The sequence below is a fragment of the Kockiozyma suomiensis genome, assembly GCF_038497685.1.
Source record: "Kockiozyma suomiensis strain NRRL Y-17356 unplaced genomic scaffold V2V93scaffold_9, whole genome shotgun sequence".
Classification (NCBI taxonomy): Eukaryota; Fungi; Ascomycota; class Lipomycetes; order Lipomycetales; family Lipomycetaceae; genus Kockiozyma; species Kockiozyma suomiensis.
Window position 1 is genome coordinate 747,200 of NW_027117672.1, and position 16,038 is coordinate 763,237.

At 46.5% G+C, this 16,038-nt stretch overlaps 7 protein-coding genes across 7 annotated transcripts; 3 read left to right on the plus strand and 4 right to left on the minus strand.

Annotated features, from left to right (window-relative positions):
- Nucleotides 1-39: 39 nt before the first annotated feature.
- Nucleotides 40-2,896, minus strand: V2V93DRAFT_372190 (uncharacterized protein). Its single transcript, XM_066910691.1, has 3 exons — nt 2,690-2,896; nt 2,299-2,523; nt 40-2,231 (listed from the first exon to the last, which is right to left on the minus strand). The coding sequence occupies exons 1-3, from the start codon at nt 2,723-2,725 to the stop codon at nt 216-218; spliced, it is 2,277 nt and encodes a 758-aa protein (XP_066765145.1). The 5' UTR covers nt 2,726-2,896; the 3' UTR covers nt 40-215.
- A 115-nt stretch (nt 2,897-3,011) lies between these two features.
- V2V93DRAFT_348031 (G-protein gamma-like domain-containing protein) lies at nt 3,012-3,930 on the plus strand. Its single transcript, XM_066907921.1, has 2 exons — nt 3,012-3,382; nt 3,448-3,930. The coding sequence occupies exons 1-2, from the start codon at nt 3,243-3,245 to the stop codon at nt 3,569-3,571; spliced, it is 264 nt and encodes an 87-aa protein (XP_066765146.1). The 5' UTR covers nt 3,012-3,242; the 3' UTR covers nt 3,572-3,930.
- V2V93DRAFT_372194 (Longin-like domain-containing protein) lies at nt 3,832-4,728 on the minus strand. Its single transcript, XM_066910692.1, has 4 exons — nt 4,643-4,728; nt 4,386-4,590; nt 4,144-4,308; nt 3,832-4,085 (listed from the first exon to the last, which is right to left on the minus strand). Exons 1-4 carry the CDS (start codon nt 4,677-4,679, stop codon nt 3,983-3,985), a joined length of 510 nt encoding a protein of 169 aa, XP_066765147.1. The 5' UTR covers nt 4,680-4,728; the 3' UTR covers nt 3,832-3,982.
- A 147-nt stretch (nt 4,729-4,875) lies between these two features.
- V2V93DRAFT_387284 (uncharacterized protein) lies at nt 4,876-7,341 on the minus strand. Its single transcript, XM_066912291.1, has 2 exons — nt 7,213-7,341; nt 4,876-7,157 (listed from the first exon to the last, which is right to left on the minus strand). The coding sequence occupies exon 2, from the start codon at nt 6,995-6,997 to the stop codon at nt 5,024-5,026; it is 1,974 nt and encodes a 657-aa protein (XP_066765148.1). The 5' UTR covers nt 6,998-7,157; nt 7,213-7,341; the 3' UTR covers nt 4,876-5,023.
- Nucleotides 7,342-8,039: 698 nt separating this feature from the next.
- Nucleotides 8,040-10,130, plus strand: V2V93DRAFT_372203 (chaperonin Cpn60/TCP-1 family). The gene is made up of 5 exons (XM_066910693.1): nt 8,040-8,341; nt 8,409-8,472; nt 8,530-8,560; nt 8,617-8,780; nt 8,836-10,130. Exons 1-5 carry the CDS (start codon nt 8,205-8,207, stop codon nt 10,054-10,056), a joined length of 1,617 nt encoding a protein of 538 aa, XP_066765149.1. The 5' UTR covers nt 8,040-8,204; the 3' UTR covers nt 10,057-10,130.
- Nucleotides 10,131-10,440: 310 nt separating this feature from the next.
- Nucleotides 10,441-14,816, plus strand: V2V93DRAFT_325716 (glycosyl hydrolase family 47-domain-containing protein; the record flags this gene model as incomplete). The annotated part of the gene is made up of 7 exons (XM_066907508.1): nt 10,441-11,827; nt 11,912-12,151; nt 12,207-12,463; nt 12,535-12,978; nt 13,390-14,137; nt 14,249-14,678; nt 14,744-14,816. 7 exons carry the CDS (start codon nt 10,441-10,443, stop codon nt 14,814-14,816), a joined length of 3,579 nt encoding a protein of 1,192 aa, XP_066765150.1.
- A 217-nt stretch (nt 14,817-15,033) lies between these two features.
- V2V93DRAFT_372208 (ubiquitin-related domain-containing protein) lies at nt 15,034-15,892 on the minus strand. The gene is made up of 2 exons (XM_066910694.1): nt 15,713-15,892; nt 15,034-15,653 (listed from the first exon to the last, which is right to left on the minus strand). The coding sequence occupies exons 1-2, from the start codon at nt 15,744-15,746 to the stop codon at nt 15,226-15,228; spliced, it is 462 nt and encodes a 153-aa protein (XP_066765151.1). The 5' UTR covers nt 15,747-15,892; the 3' UTR covers nt 15,034-15,225.
- Nucleotides 15,893-16,038: the final 146 nt, after the last annotated feature.

Genomic DNA, 16,038 nt, shown 5'->3' on the forward strand with positions numbered 1-16,038 from the left:
GTGGCAGGATAGCTCCGACGCGTCGTGGCCATATGAGAGCACGTGCACGCTTCTTCGCATTGATACACTTAAAACAAAGTCAAAACGTGAACAAATTCAATTACTTTTAACGTGACAAAACAAATGCACTTAAAAATCAAACAGCTACTAATATAAAAGAAGCCCACTTCACTCAAGTTTAACACAAATTCTATGTCTTTATACACAAAGCAACTCTAATGCAAGAGTTTCTCCTTAAACTCTTCATAATCACCCACCATTCTCACCAGCCGCTTCTTCAGCAACTGGCGGTGATCAAACAACTCCTTGCTTTGCTCAACCTTAGCCTTGTGTCGCTCCTTGTGCAGCACCAAATCCGTCTCTTTCTGCTTCTCGTAATCTTTCTCGAGCAACGGAATCTCGGCTTTCCGGTACGCGCGCTCAAGATGATCAATACGCTTAGCAGTAGCCCGCAATCTCTCCTGCATGTCCTTAGTCTTCTTCTCAACCTGTTCAATCTGTACTTCGCGCAACTTGTCAGTATCCATGCTCTCAAGCGAGTGAGGATCAAGCTTAACGCCGGCAGCAATAATCTCATCAGCAAGCTTCCGTTTCTTCTGCTCTTCAACAGCTTCCAGCTCGCGTCTGATCCGTTCAAGCTCGCGTTTACGCATCTCTTCCGCAAGTCTCTTCTGCTCGGCTGCTGCCTCTTGTTGCTGCTTGAGTATCCGTTTCTTGCTCTCGTCTTCCTCGCGCTTCTGCAAAATACTCTCTGCCTCCTTCGCGCGCGCCTCAATCATCGTCTTGCGCTCAAGTGCAGCACGATGCTCGGCCTCGACTCCGACAACTGCACGCTCAATCGCTCCCTTCTTCGCCGCCTCGCGTTCGGCAAGGTATCCCGAGTCAACCACATTCACAACAGCGAAAAGCGACTTACCAAGTCGGGCAAGCTCGCCGCGCACAATCTCAGGAGGCGTAGCCTGGAGCGTGACTTGGGCGTCAGTGGCCTTCGACACCGCGTACACGTCAGATTCAAAGGTGATTGAGTCTGCGGCATGGTTAACACGAATAGCAAGCTCTCCTTTCTTGCATCCGTTCATGATGAACTTTTCAATGGTTGTTCGGCTAACAGTAAATGGCTCCGGGAAATCGACAAGCTTAAGCACAAATCCAAGCTTTACGGCATCATAAACCTGCGAAAGCTGCTGGAATAGACGCGTAAGAATAACCTGGTGCAACGGCGCGATGTAGCGGCTAAGCTTAGGATCGGCCGCGATCCAAGAAAGAATCGGCGTGATTTTCTTGCAGATAGAGAGTGGATGAAAATCGACTTCGAGAATAGTATAGAGCTCGCGGATCTCAGGGCTGACGCGAGCAAGCACGCCGTGAATCAGGGCCTCGCGCAAGAGACTCGCGCGGCTGGGCGACTTGGATAAGTTCAGTAATCCTGATAAACGCGCGTTCTTGGGTTTATTTTCGTCAACGTCAATAGTGCCTGCTCGAACTCGGCTGGTATTGATAACAGGGATCGACAGGGCAGAAAGCAGCACAGTCGATGCTGTCTTGGTCACTTCCTCCTCGGGAAGCGACTTCATTTGCATGCGCACGTTATAATACCGGCTTGCGGCAGCGGCATGAAACAAAAAGTTATCCGAAACAAGAAAGATCCTGGTTAGCTTCTCATAGTAGTTGGCCATCATAGAAGGTTTAGCAGGTCGCTTGGAGATCGTGAGCAAAGTGTGGATATCCTCAACGGAGCGGAAGGCCTCCTGCCAAAGCTCAAGCTCAACGGCAGCCGACAGCTGTGCAAAGCGAGTATCAAGGTGGCGCTGCAACGTATCAGGATCATTGAGATTAATAGCGTGCACCTGCGACGAGTTCTTCGCTGCGCTCTGCAAGTGATTGCGGAGAAGCTCACACAGCCGGCGGAACTCTGTCTTGCGAGAGAATTTGAGACAAAATTGGAAAGCCTGAGTGGCAGTGCTCTGGTACATGATCTCGAGCCGGGCATTATTGCGCAGGATTTCAAGCACAGTACGGTATACTTCCCAAAGAAATTTAAGCCAGGGAGTAACGACTGCGCGGTCGGTGCGGTCCTTTGTCTGCTCAGTTGAGACGGTTGAGAGCATGATAGACTCGGGCGTCTCAGACGCCTCGAGATCGTCAATCGTGTCGAGAGCGATACGGTCGGCCTGCGCCTGTGCCTCGGCAACTTTCTCTTTTGAAAGATCAATGAAACGTTTGAGAACAACCTAAAAGAAAAAAACGCTTGTTAGATGCAAGTTCATGTCCGGTAGACAGCAATAGCTAGCAGCATACCTCAATGCTTCCAACGGAGGTATTCTGGGCAACGTTCTTGTACGTATAAAGACCTTCCTTAGCAAGCTTTCCCTTGCGCAACTGTACACAAAGCTCAACAAATCGAAGCATAATCGGCTCGAGAGAAGCGATAGGCGTGTTGCGAGTACGCTTCGAGGTGATGATCTCGTGCAGCAGATTAAGCGCGTCGCCTGCCTGGTCGACGGCTAGTAGCTCTTCGGCGCGCTGTTGATTATCATGTCAGCATTTCCATTCAGTCAAGATATGATATCGATACACTGAAGGATGAATAAGAAGATTTGTTGCACGATTCTAGGTAAACGCAAATCCTTCGTAATGTCCATCCTCCCCCTGCGATCGATTCAAGAAACACCATCGCGATAAAACCCACCTTTAGAACATTCTCCGGACGAACGTGAGGCGCCATAATCGCTATCCGTAAATATTACTCCTTCCCTTGAAAGAAGAAAAAAGAGCGGTGAGTAAGAAGATTTGTAGAACTAAGCAGCTGTCTCTCTCGCTCGCTCTTCTGGACTTGCTTTTGCACTTTGGCAATTTTTTTTTCGTGACCAGGAGCACGCAGAGCGCTCACAATGCTGTAGCATTTATGCTGTACACATATTTCAGTGCAATTATGCTATAAGTAGCTAAGTGTTGATTGCATAATTATGTGAGCAATCCGTCCTCAAAGATAATTGTGAACTTGATTTATGAAATAAATGCTTCTTATGTTAAAATCAGCAGTAATCATTACTGATGCTTACTGCGGAATTGAAGTCGTATAATCATAGTGCACCCTTCTGAATAGTCGAGCAGTGAGTACGCTTACTAAACCCTACGTAGTGGTAGCGGCCCCACCTGAAGATATACCCCTATAGCTTTTGCACTCAGCTCGCAGCCTTTCAAATCACCCTTTACATATTCGTATATTGAAGCTAGCAGCAATGGCCAATTTCGGAAGCGCAGGAGGTGTCCGAGATCGAGGGAATCCGGAGCTCAAGCTGCAGCGTATGCGTCAGGTGCGGGATCAGGTTCTCGAGGAACTCAACCGAGACCGTGTTCCTACGTCCGAGTCTTGTGCGAGGTGTGTATTTGTATTCAGATTACTTTGATTTATTTGGCATGCGCTAATTGTTTATAATTGTGCAGGATAATACAATATACGCGTAATACAAAGGATTATATGGTTCCATCGGTGTGGGGTGAACTCGACAAGCGCGAAGATCCGTACAATCCTGTCGTGAAGGATAGCGGATGTTGCGTCATAATGTGATATGTTTTCCCGGAATATTTTGATATTTGATTAAGATGACTTCAGATTATTTGGATTTGAGTACTGGTTGAATGGATTTGAAGATCAAGCGATCGCTGCAATAATTACAGATCTATTTTGGCGACGCGCAGCTATCGAGAAAGAGAGTAGGTGTATTATAGATTAGGGGCTTTCGATTAGTTGTATTTGTCTTGATCGGTTTGGAGATTTTTGAATTTGTTTGGTATCATTGGTTGTGGTTGGCGTCAGTCATTTTAATTCTTGTTATTCTAATATTTGTCTACTTCTCGTTTTTAATGTATCTATGATTATCTACAATTATCTATCGCCACTTATCGTCACGCTTGTGAAGACAATCACACACTCACTCCCTGTTGGAATATCGTAATACTGTGGATCTATTATATTCAATTACTCGAATATAGAAAGAGGTCTCAAAAACCTATCCAACCCAAGGGTGAATAACTCGTTATTTACTCCTTCGCCACCTGGATGTTCAGGCGGACTCAACGGACTATGATTCGTTAGCTTTGTGATAACTTTCACGAACTTCAATAATTTAAGAAGCATACTTTTTAACGACATATTCGACGTATAGCCCAGCATATATCTGCTCTAATATAGGTCGGACTCCATCAACTCGTGTATCGGTGACCATCACAAACCGGAGATTTGTCTGCGTCTCGAAAAAATGTAATTTATATTTTGTAGTTTTGAATGAAAAGAAAGATTCCTGACTATATCATCACATTCAAGTCAGCCCCTATCGTCTCAACGAATCACATAACAAGAGGGGGATCGGTTGGACACTTACTCTCCAGATAACTTCTTTACCATGTTCCTCAATGAAAATACAACTCCAAATACAAGTTTTGACTCATCATCAACAGTCAAAGGACCGCTACCTTTCGGTGGCCCACCGCTTGTATTCCGCTGCTTGGGATCTGTGGAACTTAGTGCTGATGTCGGTCGTAGCTGGCGCATCGGCCGCTTGAAGTCTTTGTGGTATATACATTCGCCTGTCACCATTAGTTTAGATCGTGCAGAATATATCAAGAAAACAATTCTCACAATGGCGATCAAATATCCAGAAACTGTAGATGGTCATTATTGTAGGGTGAATCGTAAGGAATTATTGCGGTTTATTGGGATTGGATGTGAATTGTCGTATCAAACGTGCGGCGGAAGCAGCAATAATTCTTAATATTAACTTAATTCTATCAATTATTGCCGATTTTTCGATAGATTTTGCTTTTTGATATTCTTAGAAGTTTAATAAAATCTACAAAATAATCTAATTTTTCATATCATCAATTTACAAGTTACAGCAAAATAAATTAGAATAATTGATGTGTCGAAATATATACACATGGCACAAACGAAAGTAGAAATGCCCAATGTCCTTCATAAGAATTTTATACAAATACGTCACTTGGTATGACATTATACACCTCATACAGACAACATCCATTCGGCATATGGATTCTCACCCTTTCGAACCGCAATCATACCCAATTGACGCATCTTCTCGACTCCTTCTCCAGGAGCGACATCTTGATGACGATGGTGATGGTGGTGATGTTTCCGACTATCTCGTCGTTTGTTATTCTTGCGCTCAAGGCCTTTGACAATGTCAATCGCCCCGCGCGCCTTCTTATTACTGTTGATTGCTTTGGCCCTCATCATGTTGGCTCGAGTATGCTGGAAGCTAGATGCTCGGCCACCCGCCGCCACTTCTCGAGTTTCCCAACGGTGGCTTTTAGCGGTCTGAGGCACATGTAACTTGCGACTTAATGCTGGCGGAGGAGAGCGGCAGCGTCTTCGATCGCTCAGCGCATCAGATTCCGTGTTGGACACAATCGCAGCTCTGCGCGTGGCCGCCTTGGCAGCTGCCGCCGCAGCAACTGCAGCGTAAGCAGCAGTTGCGCCAGCGTTGGGTTTGACTGTTGAACACCGCTTACCGATCTGTTTGTCGGCAACCAAATCTCTGTCTTCATCATCATCATCATCGTCGTCGTCATCTACTTCTTCTGGGAATGACGGATCAATATCTTGAGGACAAAGATCTCGTTTTTCACGGTGTCGTTCATCAAGTGCGGAATAGTAGGCAATTTCGATAGGTTTGTCTTCATCAAATGTACCACAAACAAAATCCGACGAATCCGGTACCATTTCTGCAGGAGGTGTAGCAGGTCGCTGAATACGCGCACTGTGATGATGCTTTTTTGGCTTTTGAGAATATGCCCGTAAAGGATTCGGAAAACTTCCTGGAGGAGGATGAGGAGTAGCAGGGCCTGCGGCATCGTAGTATTCAAAGTCTGAGAGATCACCCGACGCGTCAGAAGCATAACCGCCATCAGAAATTGTCGAACATGACGAATCAGAATCGGATTTGTATTCTACCAGAGGCGTGTGTTGCAGCCTTAGGGCATGCGGCGTACCACTGCTTTGTTCGTCTTCGTCCTCGTCCTCATCCTCGTCCTCATCCTCATCCTCATCCTCATCCTCATCCTCATCCTCGTCCTCGTCCTCATCAACCTCTTCTGCGTACTCGTCCTCCTCATCATCATCATCATCATCATCATCATCATCGTCGTTGGCCAAGTCATCAAGATCTCCATCGTCCTCATCATCGTTGTCATCATCATCATCATCATCATCATCCACCTCATCTAAAACGGTATCAAGCTGTTTGTTCATTGATCGAATCTCCTCGTCCTCTTCGTCTTCAGCCTCCATCTCAGCATTGAGCTTGCATATCTCTCGCTCCTTCACAAGCACGTCGTCTACGCGTAAAATTCGCTGAGGCTGAGGATGCATTATGTGAAGATGCTCAGATTCACTCCGTTCGGCATCACTAGCAGAGGCGTCAGAGTGCGGGGGTGGAGCTACTGAGGACGATGAGGGCTCGCGTGAACCTTCTCTGCTCTGAGTGCAAGCAAACTTGATAGTGCGCTTCAAAATGCAAAGGTCGGAATCTGGGGCGGCCGGCGAAGCTGTAGCTGTAGGATGCTGCCGAATATCGTGCATTATTGGCGGTAGTGGTCGCATGATACCTTTTGTAGCCGTTGGTGCGTTGAGATGGAACGGTGGAGGGGTTGGAGTAGTGTTTCGCGAAGTACAGCCACTATCACTAAGAACGTCATGGCTGCCAGTGGAAGATCCGCCGTCAGAAGATACGGGAGAGGCCAACATTTTCGAAAGAAGAGAAGACTGGTTACGCGGAGGAGAGAGACACAGTTGGCGTTTGAAATTAACGTCATGCTCCTCGCCTGCGTCAGAGAGAGCGATAGTTGAGCCCACAGCAGATGAGTCGATCTCCGGGGGTTCGTCAGCGGAGGCAGCATCTTCGGCGAGATCGTCGTTGTCGGGGGAGTGCGACGAGTCTGCACGGCTAGGGAAGAAGATATTTTTGATTGCTAGCATGGCTACTGTAAATGGGTGAAGAAGATTCGTTGAGACGCGGTGAGGGCAGAGGAAAAAAAAATAGAAGAAGTTCTATGCTATATGAGCAAAGAAGCCGACATCATCGTTGCAGAGAAGAGAGGCGGAGGTAGCGGTGGCGGTGAGAGTGGGAAGGACAGTACTAGAAGCGATTAAGTTAGCAGATGCACATAAAAAGAGTAATAAGACGGACGTACGCCACAGAAACGAGCACTAAAGTAGAGAAGCACAAAAAGATACAGGCTCTAAATAGCGCTGACCAAGTCGAAAAGAGAACAGGAATAGAAAGAAGAGAAGACACAGAGAAGGAAGCAGGGAAAAAAAAAGGTGGAGAAAAGCGACGGAGGCGGTGAGTGCGGTCGTGAGCTATATCCTGCAAATCGCTCTATTACGAATCACATATGAGTCACGCTGTGAGTAAAAGTCACGACGTATTCGTAAGGACTCTCGATTTGCCTCTCACATGAGTTGGATTTGTTTCTATTCCCCACAGACGCAGCATTTGTTCCATTGCTTTAGCAATAAAGATTATGATATACTATCTCGTATCATAATCAAATACATATCTATATTTTTGCACAAAAGAACAGCTGCCAGTAACTATTTGCGGTCTGAAACATGCTGCCAGCTGCCAGGGTTAAGGGTATACTGAACTAGGTCGGCACAAAATTACTGCTGCATTTAGTAGTATTATTGTACGTAATACTATTTAGTGAAAAAAAGAGATATTAGCGAGAATCAAGAGGTCTGCTGTGGCTAGAATGTGTATGTCTTCGGAATATATCCTTTGCTTACTCTTATCATTGTCGTTAAACCTGCAACTACTAAGCACATCATATGTAGTTCCAAAAGTATTATGATTTGCTAAATAATGCTCAAAAAAGTATTCCAATTACTGACTGAGCGACCAGCAAAGTAGAGTTTCTCTCGGGTATCTTCTCTCGTCACGCTGCAGACCACGCTCCTAACCCACTTCTTCATGACTCACCACTGACTCATCAATTTAAAGTAATTAGTGACATAATCAACAATACAAGACCCTTATATTAATCTCAGCTCGCCAGCGAGAAAAAAATCCACAACGCGTCGCTGCACTTCTACCGTGTTCCTGCTCGAGATCTAGCCGCCTTTCACTCCATCTCTTACACTTACAGCCAAGCACGCTTCCTTCTCAATCCTGTATCCAAGGATGTCGGCCGTGCAATTTCTAAACCCTAAAGCAGAGTCCCTGCGGAGGAATCAGGCCCTGTCGGTCAACATCAGTGCCGCGCAGGGGCTTCAGAATGTCCTCTCTAGCAATCTCGGTCCTAAGGGCACAATTAAAATGTATATTCCTACTTTCCATCTTTTTGTTTGTCTAGGGCCGACTGCTGATCTTGACTTTTTTGAATAGGCTTGTCGATGGATCTGGAAATATCAAACTGACAAAAGATGGCAAAGTTCTGCTTTCTGAGATGGTATCATGCCTTTTCCTATCCACCGTGCGCACACTCATTCTAACTCAAAAACTATAGCAAATCACAAACCCAACCGCTGTCATGATTGGTACGTTCTTGTTTGCGCAATTCCCACTGTCATCTTCGACTAACTCTGCTCTTAAGCTCGTGCCGCGACCGCTCAGGATGAAATTACTGGCGATGGAACCACAACGGTGTGCCTGCTTGTAGGCGAACTGTTGAAGCAAGCTGAACGTTACATCTCAGATGGGCTGCACCCTCGCATCATCACTGAGGGATTTGAACTTGCTCGTAAAGAGACTCTTACTGTATGTCGACAAATAATCAAGCAATTTCTGATTCTACAGCTAACATATATTGCAGTTTCTTGACTCGTTCAAGATTGCCAAAGATATTGACCGTGAGCTTTTGCTCGCAATTGCTCGTACTTCGCTTACTACGAAACTTAATCACACACTTGCCGAGCGCGTTACTCCAATCGTTGCCGATGCCGTCCTCTCGATCTACTCCCCTCCTGAGCGCATCGACTTGCACATGATTGAAATTATGAAAATGCAGCACCAATCTGCTGCCGAGACTCAGCTTGTACGGGGCCTCGTTCTCGACCATGGCGCTCGCCATCCAGACATGCCAAAACGTCTTGAGAATGCATATATTCTCACCCTGAACGTGTCGCTCGAGTATGAAAAATCGGAAGTTAACTCCGGATTTTTCTACAGCAACGCCGAGCAGCGCGAAAAACTAGTTGAAAGCGAGCGCAAGTTTGTCGACGCCAAACTTAAGAAAATTGTAGATCTCAAAAACGAAGTGTGTGGACTGGATCAAAACAAGGGCTTTGTGATTGTCAACCAAAAGGGTATCGATCCTCTGTCGCTTGACGTTCTCGCACGGAACAATATTTTTGCTTTGCGTCGTGCAAAAAGACGCAACATGGAGCGATTACAGCTTGTCTGTGGTGGCACTGCGCAAAATTCTGTTGACGATCTATCTCCTGATGTTCTCGGCTTTGCCGGATTGGTATATGAGCACACTCTTGGAGAAGAAAAGTATACTTTTATTGAGGAAGTCAAAGACCCCAAATCAGTAACTATCCTGATCCGAGGTCCCAATGCGCACACTATTGCACAAATTAACGACGCCGTCCGCGACGGTTTGCGTTCGGTTGTCAATGCGATAACTGACAAGAGTGTAGTGCCGGGTGCTGGTGCATTTGAAATTGCTTGTGCGAGCCACCTAACTGGCGATTTTCTGCACAAGGATGTCAAGGGCAAGCATAAGGCCGGCGTGCAAGCCTACGCGGACGCGCTACTCGTGATTCCCAAGACATTGGCCACGAATGGCGGATTTGACACACTGGATACTCTAGCAGCGTGCCAGGACGAGGTTGCGGATGGACATGTGGTTGGTATCGACCTTTCGTCAGGAGAGCCGATGGATCCAGTTCTCGAAGGCGTGTACGACTCGTTCCGGGTGCTTCGCAATGCGATTGCGAGCGCCACGTCGATTGCGGTGAACTTGCTGCTGTGTGACGAGCTACTGAAGGCAGGCCGGTCGTCGCTTAAGACTAACCAGGCAGAGCAGTAAAGAAGTTGTACAAATACTGAAGAATGAAGATGTCAAAATTATTTTAATCTGTAGCGTAAGTAACCAATCTGACATAAAGGTGTGGCTTAAGCGACGAAGACAGCCCCTGGAAGACGCCTCTGCGGCGCCACTGCTAATTTTGGAGATCAAAGTGCGCTTAATTAGGGAGAAAGTCCCGCTCGCTAATCCCCAGATCTGAGCGTTGCTGCACAGAGCTTATCGGTTCTCTTCCGGCGCAGCCAAACGCTCTCCCGTTTCCGTCGCGAACACTAAATATTACTTTCTGTTTTTTTTTCCTTCTTCAATTATTCTTATTCCATTTCGCTTGCTGTTTAAGAATCCTGAAAAGAGGGCTCGATTAGCGTCTTATCTCTCGCAACAAAGATGTCTCGCTTCTTCCGTGTCCTGCGCCGTCACAGAGTATTCCTGCTCTTTGCCCTCTTCATTCTGGCCATCTCCTACCACTTCATCATCGCCCGTACTGATTATTCAATCGTACCCGACAAGTTTATCTATGGTCTGCAGAAGGATAAGGCTTCGCCGGCAGCTGCAGGGTCTGCCCAATCGAGCGACAACGAGGTCGAACAAACCCCCGAACAGACAGCCATTGACGACAACGACACTGCGGAGAAAACTGCCAAGGAGAGCACAGTAATCTCTGATTCGACTGGCTCAGATCCTGAAAAGAGTGACTCAGCCGAGAGCGCAGAGGCTGATGTTAAAGTATCCGCTGAATCAAGCGCAGAAACTTCTGCAAGGCCTCAGCCTGGGGAACCGCTGACCGCCAAGATCTACGAAGATACTTTCCCTCCCGACGACTTTTACCATGGGTCAGCTTCACATCCTTTGCCTCCGGGAACAAAGCAGATCGTTGGTGAAGATTTACTATCGCGGCCTCGCATTGTCAAATATCCAGTCACTAACGCCGCACTCCTCTCAGAAGATCCTCCCCTCAACTTGGCAAAAGTGCAGGGAATCTTCACGACCGAGACCGACGAGGAGCGCGCGAAACGCGAGGAGCGTCTGTCAGCTGTTAAAGATGCCTTCAAGCACTCGTGGCAAGGATACAAAAAATACGCGTGGGGCCATGACGAAATCCAGCCGATAAGTCATCGGCCTGCTGACACCTTTGGCGGTTTGGGCGCCTCGATTATTGATGCAATCGACACTTTACAGATTATGGACCTCAGCGATGAATTTGAGGAAGCAAAGCAGTTTGTTGCAAACATGACATTCTCAGGCCCAAAGATCAAGACTATCCCAGTCTTTGAGACCACGATCCGATATCTTGGTGGCCTTGTAGCCGCCTATGATCTCTCTAGCCCGCGTGATGACGTCTTTCTCCAAAAAGCAGTGGAGCTAGCTGATCTTCTAATTGGTGCCTTTGATACCCCGAACGGCATGCCGGTCCTCTACTATGATCCCGAACTCGCTCACCGCGAGTCCAAGCTTCGCGCTGGAAAGCATGCTGTCTTTGCCCAGTTTGCATCGCTATCACTGGAGTTTACCCGCTTGGCCCAAATTACGGGAAATAATACTTATTACGCGGTAATTCAGCGCGTAACAGATCACATGGAAGATTTCACTAAGACTGCAGAAATCCCTGGTCTTTGGCCTGATATTGCCGACATCTCCGGCTGCGTCACTGAATCTGACTTGCTTCCCGAATCAGAAACCTCAGGTGCGTCCGATGCGTCCGGTACGTCAGAAGACGCCAAAGAAAAGTCATCTCAAACTTCCGCTGCTTCTGCAGAATTCGTGTCCGCAGCACGTAAGCTTGAGGATAAACTTACAGAATTAGGCGGAGATCGCGAAGCCGCTAAAATTGCCGCTGAACATGCTGTCGATCAGGCAGTGCAAGCTATAACCGCCGCCCGTGAATCTCACGATTCGTCCGGTGCAAAGTTGCGTAAGCGTCAAGACAGTGATTCGGAATCTTCCTCTGTACCAGGTTCGGAACTTGCTGAAGCTGTTTCAAAGTCCACGATTTCACTGGCATCTGCGAGTTCTCCACAGATTAATCTTGATGAACTATCTACTATTAAAGCGTCTAAAGTTGAAAAGTGTGTTGACGTTCAGGGTATTGTTGGAAACCGTAAGTTAGCCTCTATTATTTTCACTACTGTGACCTCACAATTGACAATTTACAGCAAAACGCGGCAGCCATCCGAAGTTCCCTGCGGGTGGACTTGTAGACTCTGCATATGAGTATCTCATCAAAGAATACATTCTTCTCGGTGGAACAAAGGAGCAATATAAACGCATGTATACTACATCGAAAAAAGCTATCCAAGAGAACCTTCTATACAGACCCAAAGTGGAAGGCGATCCAGATATCCTCTTCGCCGGAAATCTTATTATGCCTCAACCAGGGCGTAAAGAGTTCGATGCCGAAATGACGCATTTGGTACGCTTCTGAATTTTTTTATTTTTATTTTAGTTATATTTCTGTTTTCTAATGAGCCTTGTTTTATCTAGTCTTGCTATTTAGGAGGCATGTTCGCGCTTGGTGCCCAAGCACTTGAAATACCCGCAGATCTAGTCATAGCAGAGAAACTTGCTGAAGGATGCGTTTGGGCTTACCGTGCTACAAACACAGGAATTATGCCCGAAAACTTTCATGTCGACAGATGCACTTCTCCTGACGATTGCCACTGGGTTGATCCTCCTTTTACCCCGAAGCGAACTAGTAGTACCTCACAGAAACTGCGCAAGAGACAAGAATCAGCTGAGGAGCAACCGGCACAGGAATCGTCTTCTGAGACTGCAGAAACTATATCTGACGCAGACCAGCCTGCACCGGAAGCGCATTCAGAAGAGCCGACTTCATCTGATGGGGAGAAAAGCGACGAGCAAAGTTCAGAACCTGAGAGTGCTGCTGCTAACGAACAGACAACTGAGCAAGAAGCCGAGGAGCCATCTGTACCTATCGGGGAAAATGATGAGCCTATTGAAAAAACAGTAGAGGCTAAAGAAGACTCAGATTTGTCCGAGGCCAGCGAAGGAGCTGCTTCCGATGCTGAGGGCGAGATTGAAAATTCTTCATCCCCTTCAATTGAGAGTATTGAGTCGCTTGAGCAATCCAAACCAACCGAAGGCAACGAATCAACCGAAGGCAACGAATCAACCGAAGGCAACGAGTCCACCGAAGGCAATGAATCAACCGAAGGCAACGAATCAACCGAAGGCAATGAATCAACCGAAGGCGCGTCCACCGAAGGCAACGAATCAACCGAAGGCAACGAATCCACCGAAGGCAACGAGTCAACTAATGGTAGCGAGTCAACTGAGAATGACCGGTCTTCCGAAAATACTCCGCCAGTCGACTCAGAGTACCCTGAGGTCAAAGAATCTTTAGAATCCATGGAGAAAAACGAAGAAACCATCGAGTCAGCTGGTTCAGGGGCGGGTGATGGTGATGGCGAAGGAGTCAAACTGGTTGGCGCTGCTGAAGAGTCTTCCTCCGAATCTACTGAGGTGGAGGCTGAAGGGTCATCAGAAAGTACCAATGATAACACCGACTTATCGAACGACAACGAAGAATCGCAATTCTCGGATCTAGCTGAGAAAAAGAGTTCTGATAGTGCTGAGTCTGAGACTAAAGTAGGCGTTACCACCGATAATGCAGAAACTTTGGGCGAGGCAACTGAGCATGTAGAAGAGTCATCAGCAGAATCCTCTGATGATTCTTCAAAGCCAGAAGACACCGCTGGAGAGCCTGTAAATGAGGCCGAGGCGACCGAGAATACTGACGAGCCTTCGACTGAAAATGCTGCTATTGAAAGCAAGACTGATACATCATCTGGAGAGACTATCAATGATGATTCGTCTGAAGGCAAGTCCGTTTCCGAAGACTCATCAGACGCTGTTGAGGTTAATGCTGAAAACAAAGAAGTATTAATGGGTGACGATCATTCTTCAAAGGATACTGATAGCTCGTTTATTGAGCCCATACTTGAAGAGAAATCAGAGGCATCACCCGAAAGCGAAGCCGGCACATCGGACAACTCAGATGCGGCTAAGGATGACAGCACTGAAGTCGTAAATGAATCTCCTGCGGATGCCCATCCTGGCGTGGAAAGTGATGCAGAGATTACGACTGCTGGTATTAACAATGCCGCTCCTGGAGATGAGAATCCTGATGCTGTTCCTCTTCCACATGATGAAGACGAGGTCATTGCTGTCGCTACAGCTTCTTTAGCAGCGGCTGCAGAATTGGAAAGAAGCAAATCAAATCACAATACTGTGCCGTTGGCTGCATATGAAGCTGACGCACCTGATGCACCCGCTGAGGATGATCCTGACCGTTGGGAAGTTGGAGGATGGTATGATCAGCCGCGATCCATTCTATACCAAGATGGACGCTATCTTCTTCGTCCAGAAGCTCTTGAGAGTATATTTGTTCTCTATCGTGTTACCGGTGATCGCAAATGGCAGGAGCGTGGATGGGAAATTTTTAGTGCGATCATCAAATATACCAAGACAGATACTGCATTTAGTGCTATTCGCGATGTAACAAACAACAGAAAGATCACATATCTAGACGAGATGGAAAGTTTTTGGATGGCTGAGACGCTTAAATATGCATATTTGTTACTTGCGGACCCGAGTTTGATTTCTCTGTATGTATGCCCTCTGCTTTTCCCTGGCGACACTTGGCATATTTGCTAACCTTTGTCGGTTTTAGTGATGATTATGTATTTAACACCGAAGCGCATCCATTCTTGCGACCATCTCCTGTGCAAAATGCTCCGGAATAATGCATATGTGATTTGATTCATGTGTGATGATTATTGCTGTGTTGTCTATTGCATCTAAAAGTGGCAGATTTGTCACTATTGTTTATGTGCCCGAGACTGGGTATTTACTTTTATGTTAAGCGCAAATGAGTTTGTATTTCTTATTGCGTTCACTTTGAAATTTAGTTTAGCTATCTCAGAATTGGCCTCGTTGTTAGTATACTATCAGTTTTTTGGGGTTTGAATATGAATGTAACGATTACTACATGCTTCGCGTTGAAATAGCCCGAAGACATTAGACTATTACCAATAAAAGGTTATTGGACATAAATTTCACGTCATATAATTATAATCTTATATACAATACAGACAACATAATTAATAATCCAACAGATATTTCCATTTCGAGCCCTATGCAAGGGAAAGTGGTTTACGACTGGAGGAAAGTGAGGTGGCACTTTCCACAGTAGTGACGCTCCTTATCCTTCATTTTAGCCATGAAGACACCAGCACCGCAGGTCTCAGTAGGGCACTCACGACGAGTGCGCTCGACAGAACCATCAGAGTTGACCTTGTAGTACTTGAGAACAGCAAGTTTGGTCTTCTTGTGCTTGTGCTTGATCTTCTTAGGGGTGGTGTAAACTTTTTTCTTGCGCTTCTTGGCTCCACCCTGAAGACTGAGAACCAAATTAATGGTCGACTCCTTCTGAATGTTGTAGTCAGAAACGGTAAGGCCATCCTCGAGCTGCTTACCGGCGAAGAGAAGACGCAGCTGGCCTGCGGGAATTCCTTCCATGTCTACGATCTGGGACCTGACATTGTCGATGTGATCGGACGACTCCACCTCGAGGGTGATAGCTGCTATTCGTTAGGACATAATTTCGGTAGACAGAATACAACAACTAATAATAACATACTCTTGCCCGTAATGGTTTCGGCGAAAATCTGCATTCTGACTGACAGACAACTAGTCGGCAACTGTGCTATGACGATGCTAAGAAAAACAAGAATTAGCTCACTATTCTAGTTCATATCTGAAGCCATGATACATAGTAGCTAAGCATATAATTAACGTACCTTCTTTCTGGTAATCCAGTCGGTGAAGAAAGAAAGAATAATGGCTCGCACTCATCCTCAAAGTATTGCTTGTCGCGGAGCCGCACGCTCTCACGTGCAGCAACTTTGTGACTGCGAAATAACTGTAGGGCACAACCCTACAGCTATTAAGCACCCTAACCGCAAA

What these genes read in the sequence shown, in the direction of transcription:
- V2V93DRAFT_372190 (XM_066910691.1), bottom strand. Translation starts at nt 2,725, where the DNA reads ATGGCGCCTCACGTTCGTCCGGAGAATGTTCTAAAG. An exon ending in GTCCGGAGAATGTTCTAAAG is followed by an intron (nt 2,524 to 2,689) that starts GTGGGTTTTATC and finishes GATAATCAACAG; the next exon opens with CGCGCCGAAGAGCTACTAGC. An exon ending in CCTCCGTTGGAAGCATTGAG is followed by an intron (nt 2,232 to 2,298) that starts GTATGCTGCTAG and finishes TTTTTCTTTTAG; the next exon opens with GTTGTTCTCAAACGTTTCAT.
- V2V93DRAFT_348031 (XM_066907921.1), top strand. Translation starts at nt 3,243, where the DNA reads ATGGCCAATTTCGGAAGCGCAGGAGGTGTCCGAGATCGAGGGAATCCG. An exon ending in ACGTCCGAGTCTTGTGCGAG is followed by an intron (nt 3,383 to 3,447) that starts GTGTGTATTTGT and finishes ATAATTGTGCAG; the next exon opens with GATAATACAATATACGCGTA.
- V2V93DRAFT_372194 (XM_066910692.1), bottom strand. Translation starts at nt 4,679, where the DNA reads ATGACCATCTACAGTTTCTGGATATTTGATCGCCATT. An exon ending in CTGGATATTTGATCGCCATT is followed by an intron (nt 4,591 to 4,642) that starts GTGAGAATTGTT and finishes TAATGGTGACAG; the next exon opens with GCGAATGTATATACCACAAA. An exon ending in GTAAAGAAGTTATCTGGAGA is followed by an intron (nt 4,309 to 4,385) that starts GTAAGTGTCCAA and finishes GTGATGATATAG; the next exon opens with TCAGGAATCTTTCTTTTCAT.
- V2V93DRAFT_387284 (XM_066912291.1), bottom strand. Translation starts at nt 6,997, where the DNA reads ATGCTAGCAATCAAAAATATCTTCTTCCCTAGCCGTGCAGACTCGTCG.
- V2V93DRAFT_372203 (XM_066910693.1), top strand. Translation starts at nt 8,205, where the DNA reads ATGTCGGCCGTGCAATTTCTAAACCCTAAAGCAGAGTCCCTGCGGAGG. An exon ending in CCTAAGGGCACAATTAAAAT is followed by an intron (nt 8,342 to 8,408) that starts GTATATTCCTAC and finishes TTTTTTGAATAG; the next exon opens with GCTTGTCGATGGATCTGGAA. An exon ending in AAGTTCTGCTTTCTGAGATG is followed by an intron (nt 8,473 to 8,529) that starts GTATCATGCCTT and finishes CAAAAACTATAG; the next exon opens with CAAATCACAAACCCAACCGC.
- V2V93DRAFT_372208 (XM_066910694.1), bottom strand. Translation starts at nt 15,746, where the DNA reads ATGCAGATTTTCGCCGAAACCATTACGGGCAAGA. An exon ending in CGAAACCATTACGGGCAAGA is followed by an intron (nt 15,654 to 15,712) that starts GTATGTTATTAT and finishes AACGAATAGCAG; the next exon opens with CTATCACCCTCGAGGTGGAG.